The sequence below is a fragment of the Miscanthus floridulus genome, chromosome 18, assembly GCF_019320115.1.
Source record: "Miscanthus floridulus cultivar M001 chromosome 18, ASM1932011v1, whole genome shotgun sequence".
Lineage (NCBI taxonomy): Eukaryota > Viridiplantae > Streptophyta > Magnoliopsida > Poales > Poaceae > Miscanthus > Miscanthus floridulus.
The window spans coordinates 38,120,927-38,126,880 of record NC_089597.1 but is presented as its reverse complement, the minus strand read 5'-3'; the positions used below and the strand labels follow the sequence as shown (position 1 = coordinate 38,126,880).

Below are 5,954 nucleotides of genomic sequence, written 5' to 3'. Positions count from 1 at the left end.
CCCCCCCCCCCCCCCCCCCCCCCCCCCCCCCCCCCCCACACACACACACACACACACACACACACCCACACCCCACACACACACGCGCACACGCCTGCCAATGTGAACAGCACCGGATGCTCCCGGCGACCTTTTCCCGGTCATCGAATCATATCCCCGGCCCCCCGCACGGGTGGATTTAACAAGATATCGAATCGGCGGCCACTCCTGGGGCTCCGTCCTTGGCGGTAACGTGGAAAACGGGAGCCAGCCAGCATCTGTTCCGTTCTTCAGCAAATCAGCAATGGTGTTACACCGAGTCATCACTGGGATTAGTTCCCCATGGAATATTCGCTAATCGTTATCAAGTGTGTACGCTCAAAGCTTCAGCTTCTAATCTTGTAGAGCATTCCAAATTCTGGCATACGGTGGCAGTGTCATGCATGTGGTGATGTGGAGATGATGAGAACAAACGTACAGTGAGTGAAAACGCTAGCGTGCTTTCGTGCATCGCGTAGCTGTCTGTCTTGCGTGTTCTCGAAACCTATTAAGAGCGTGTTTAGAATGACAGGTCTGCGATGGAATAGTTTCAGACTTTCAGTTGTTCCAAGCAAAAGCGTAAGTGCAAAACCCTTCTCAGCAGGAAATAAAGAAATACAATTATAGTGTTGGTATTTTGCCTCTCAATTCTGAAGTCCATAACAAGGTCCCTTTCTGAAGACAAGTCATTGAGGTGACTGCTGAGCAATCCAGAAGGGGATGATATATGCTTGTGTAAATTTTCAACTTGGAATATATATTAAACACCTGCGAACGGTGCTTGAGTGATTCTTAAGTTTGCACGCGCAACTCTAATTTGAAACGTTAAACTTTTTAGAAGGGTAGGATTGCAAAGGAAGAATACTGCTCTTTTTGACCGAGCATTCTTTTCCTCCTAACTTCCCTTGCTGGTTCCTTACCTTTTCTGCATTCCAATGCTTAACATGCTACAATGTCTCTTGCACTCAGGGTCAGGGGCTAGCTAGGAAAGTGGCTACTCCAGAAATTTTCAACCGGCCCATACACATGCTTGCACCAAGCCCAATAAGCTAGCTCCATCTCTCGTCGATGAACATGTTGTTTTGGATTATGGAACAAGGATCGTGTAGTATGAAACAAGGGCAACTCTGAATCTAGTTACGACATAGCCCTAAATTATGTACTATGATCGAAGAGCTTTTGCAGGCAGAAGGTACACATGCGTACAAGAAGACCTTCCAATTGTATTGAGATGGAAGGACTAAGAAAAGCATAACAAAAAAATTGAAGTCTCAAGACTACTCAGGGCAGTCCCAATGAAAGAAACTGGTAGTTTCTATAACATAGGATGTCGCACCAAAAAAACACTGTTTTCCAACCCATGGTTTCTATGAGTAATAATTATTTTCTCTTTCTCTCTCTCAACTCTATCTTCTTCCTCCAATGGGAGTGCGACACGAGCTCCCTAGAAACTGGTGGTTTCTCCCCAATGGCGATTTCATGGTTTCTTGGTGCATTGGGTCAAGAGTAGACCTGGTTTCTTCATGAAGAAACCATTTCTATAATTTTTGCTCTCTTTCTTCATTAATTACATTACCATGTCAGCATTTTGCCTACGTGGCAAGTCATTTAATGAGGATAGAAATCATCATCAATGCACCATTGGGACTGCCCTTAACTGAACTGAGATGCCATCTTCTTCCACAACAATATTGGGAGGAGAGCTTACTTTGAGGACCTTAACCCGGCCATACGGCGCCTACGTACCTAGCTGGTCCTTAGCCATTGCTTTATGTATTTCTTTTTTCTCTACGACAGTGTAGAAGCAGTACTGGAACACAGAGACAAAACATTTGTGATGATCTAGACAAATTCAAATTCAGTACTAGCCAACGGTAGTTACATGATACTCCATTACACTTACACGGATTACACCCTCAACTGGTTCTGCGCCGGGAGAGAAAAAACAACCGGTCAAGCAACCAGGAGACACTCGACAATCTTAACAACAATACTACTCCATGGTTGATGACTAAATGGAAAAGCTTGAGCTTAAACCCTCCTTAATGTCCTCTACGTCCGAAGTCCTTAAACCCTACTCGCAGTCGCTGCGGCCGATGTCTAATATTCCATCGGATCCGTAGCGGCTACGGTTAATTAATTAAATTCATTGACAAAAATTACAGCGTGATTGAGCATGTGCTTGTTGTTGGGTTGATCTTGATCACGAGAGGATGGAGTCCCAGTCGATCTCCCAGGACGGGTACTTGTTGAGGTGCAGGGCGGCGGACTCGTCCCACGGCGCCTCCGTGAAGTCCAGGCTCGTCATCTCGGGATGATTCTGCTGCTGCTGCTGTGGGAACGCCGGGAGGGAGGAAGGAGGCGAGCCGGCGGAGTGTACTGACTCGTCGCCCTCCGTCGTGGTCGTGGACGCCGAGGCCTTGGGCGAGTCCGGGGGAGCCGCGGCGGCGGCCTTGGAGGACGCGGGCTCGGCGGTGGCTAGGCCCTGGCAGATGGCGGTGAGCTTGGTGTCGATGGAGGCGTCGAGCGGGCCCGCGAGGTGCGCGCCGCCCCGGCGGAGGGACGGGAAGTTGAGGCGCGCCGCGTCGCCGCGGAGGCGGAAGGCCGCCTTGTCGTAGGCGAGCGCCGCGTCCTCGGCGGAGTCGAAGGTGCCGAGCCACAGCCGCGTCCGGTTCCTGGGCAGCCGGATCTCCGCCACCCACTTGCCCCAGTGCCGCTGCCGGACGCCGCGGAACAGCTTCGCGGCCGACGCCGACGGCGGTGGCGGCGCCCCAGCGTGCTTCATTGGCTGCGCCCGCGGGCCGAGGAACGCCGCCGCCAGCAGGCCCCTCTGCTGCTGCGCCAAGAACTGCGCCTGGATCTGGTGGATTTGCGCCGGGCCAAGGTGGTTCAGCGCCGCCAGCCCCGACACGGCGTCCGCCGACGACGTCGGGTACGACGCCGCCGGAGAGGTGTACGACGAGGAGGACTGCGGCAGAGGCGGGAGCTGCGAGAAGGAGGTGGCTGTGGTGGGAGCAGGAGGTGGTGGCGGGAGCGCGGTGTAAGAGGATGTGGCGGGGAGGTAGTACGAATCTTGAGGCAAAGCAGAGCAGTAGGGGTACGAGTAGGAGAAGGGAGAGGTGGTGGTGGAGGTGGAGGAAGTGGGTGAAGAAGCACTCCGGATAAAAGGTTCGAGTGCTTTCATGAGCTCCTGGTCCGAGGACGACGACGAGAAGCTCAGCTGGTTTGAGTACAAATCTGTGGCTGCCATAGGGAAAATGGGAAAAAGACTTGGAAGACTAAAAACGGGCGGAAAAGGTTTAATCTTTTTTTGTTTGTTTGCAAAAACTGAACTGAAGACGGAACTAACCGAAAAAGAAGAAGAAATTGGAAAAAAATAAGGCCTGTTTCTTCAATAAAAGCGAAGAACAGGAGGATGGTTGGTCAATGGTTTGGTTGGTGCAGCCTGAAAGGGGGCTTAAAAACGACCCTTTCTAGCTTGCTAAAAGGAAGAACCAAAACAAAAGAAGCTAAAAGAAACCAGAAAGTTCTACAAGAACAGACACGAACTAATCCAGGAGAGAAAAAAGGTTCTCCGGATCTCTGTTCTCCCTACTGCAAGGAAGGAGGAAGACGAACCGTTCGAAATAAAAGCTCTGATCTTTTCCGGTCACACTTCCCTGCTCGATCAAATAGCAGCAGCAAGAAAGGCTCCCAAAAAAGGCCTCCTTTTTTCCTAGCTTGCTTCTACGAGAAGGGTTCAGAGAACAAACCTGTTGCCACCGTGCGCGCGGTGGTTCGTCGCCGTCGTTGCCGTGGTGGTGGTGGTGGATCGCTCAGCCTCACCGGGGAACTGGAGTGGGTTCTGGGTCGGGTTGCTGGAGGGGATGGCCGGAGGGGGAGGGATTGAAGGCTTGTGCGTGTGGGAGTGGTGGGGGCGGGTGAGTCTCTCTTGGGGATTGCTGGCCTCTGGCGCTGCGGTTTATATAGCGTGGGACGCCGGGAGGTCAGTCGCCGGGGCTGCAAGTGGCGGGCGGGCATGGCGGAGCCTGGACGAAACTTCGCGCGGTACGGTGAATCAATGCTGCTGTCCCTGGCGCGTGGGCCCGGATGGTTCTTCGCGGGGTGATGTCCCTGCCGAAGCATGACTTCCGAGCAGTGAAATTACGGCGGCGGGGTGATGTTGCGTTCGGGAGTTGGTTCATTCCCCGGATACGGCGAGTAAATTTCCAAAGAGAGCACTAAGAAAATTTCGATAGAAGTATATTTAAAAAAACATATATTTTTAATGAAAGTGTCTTTAAAAAGCATATATTTTAAGGGAGTACAGTTATCTTTAAAAAGCATATATTTTAATGGAAGTGTAAGCATATATTTTAAGGGAGTACACATACCCCGGATATGGTGAGTAAATTTGCAGAGAGAACACTAGCAAAGAAACTTCGGTGGAGTACAGTTGTTCATACCCTGGATATGGTGAGTAAATTTGCAAAGAGAACACTAGCAAAGAAACGTCGGTGGAGTACAGTTGTTTCATACCCCAGATATGATGAGTAAATTTGCAGAGAACACTACCAAAGAAACTTCGGTGAAGTACAGTTGGTTCATACCCCAGATATGGTGAGTAAATTTGCAGAGAGAACACAGCCAAGAGCCTTCGGTGGAGTACAGTTGGTTCATACCCCGGATATGGTGAGTAAATTTGAAGAAAGAACACTAGCAGAGAAACTTCGGTGGAGTATAGTTGAGTAAATTTGCTGAGAGAACACTAGCAGAGAAACTTTGGTGGTGAGTAAATTTGCAGAGAGAACACTAAAAGAAGCTTCAGTGGAAGTATCTTTAAAAATCATATATTTTAATGGAACTATACGTGCCAATTGATACGATGATCGTTCACACACCAATAAGAGCTAGATTACTCAGGTCGCTACGGATTGAAGAATGCATCAGATAATCAACACGCTTTCGCGGTGAAGAGCGGCGAGGTTTACGAGCAAACCAACAAAGGATACCTGTCACACTGACGTCAAAGCTCTCGTTGAGGGACCCCATCATGGCAAGGACACGATAGGGTGTTCTAGGTTGGCCAGCAAGCTTAGGGAGCCATCCTTGATCTTGGGATCAAGAGATGAACAACACGTGGATGAAAAAATAAGGATTAAGGAGAAAAGGGTATTAAATGTAATTTTGACAATCGGATGTTGGATACCTCAATCGACCGTTTACACCATATTTTATACAGAGCAGAGGTGGTCTTATCCTGTTTCACAACCAATGTGGTACTTGTTGACAACAAAAAATGTTCATTTTGTGAAGTCGTCAAAATGTGAAACGGACTTCACCATTGTGTTTCTCTCGTCGAGACGGTCAAAAAAACATATATGGAACGTCTAATTCGAAGTCCAGATGAAGAAGTTATACCCTCGGAAAGATGTCTCGTTGTCGGGAGTTCCGACCCAAGTCGGGACTTCCGACTGTCGGAAGTTCCGACGGGTGTCGGGACTTCCGGGAAGCCTGAAGAAATCTACTCGGGTGTCTGGGGTTATACCTATGTTGGGAGTTCCGACAAAAGTCGGAAGTTCCGACTGTCGAGGGTTCCGACCCAAGTTGGGACTTCCGACATATCTAACAGAAAATCCTGTTCGGATCTGGCCTTTTGGATTCCGATCCGAACTGTTCCAAACTTGTGGAAAACTTGGAAAATAAGGCTTGGAGAGGTTTTCTACTGGGATAAGACCACCCCCTCTATATATACGAGAGGATCATGGCCGATTGAGTTCCTATCTATCCAATCGTCAAACAAATCAATCTACTACCTCTACTCCAACCCTTTTGTCCTCTTCTCCAACCCCCATGTTGTTCATCCCTTGATCCGACGATCGAGAATGGCGCCCTAGGCTTGCCGACCGACCTAGGGCAACCCAGCGACGTCCTTGCCCTGACGGGGTCCCTCCCAG

General features: G+C 49.8%; 1 protein-coding gene across 1 annotated transcript; it reads right to left on the bottom strand.

Annotated features, from left to right (window-relative positions):
- Positions 1-1,849: 1,849 nt before the first annotated feature.
- LOC136520201 (ethylene-responsive transcription factor RAP2-13-like) lies at positions 1,850-3,933 on the bottom strand. Its single transcript, XM_066513650.1, has one exon. The coding sequence runs from the start codon at positions 3,266-3,268 to the stop codon at positions 2,222-2,224; it is 1,047 nt and encodes a 348-aa protein (XP_066369747.1). The 5' UTR covers positions 3,269-3,933; the 3' UTR covers positions 1,850-2,221.
- Between the last annotated feature and the right edge of the window lie 2,021 nt (positions 3,934-5,954).

Excerpts from the sequence above, each read along its gene's own strand:
- LOC136520201 (XM_066513650.1), bottom strand. The coding sequence starts at position 3,268 with ATGGCAGCCACAGATTTGTACTCAAACCAGCTGAGCTTCTCGTCGTCG.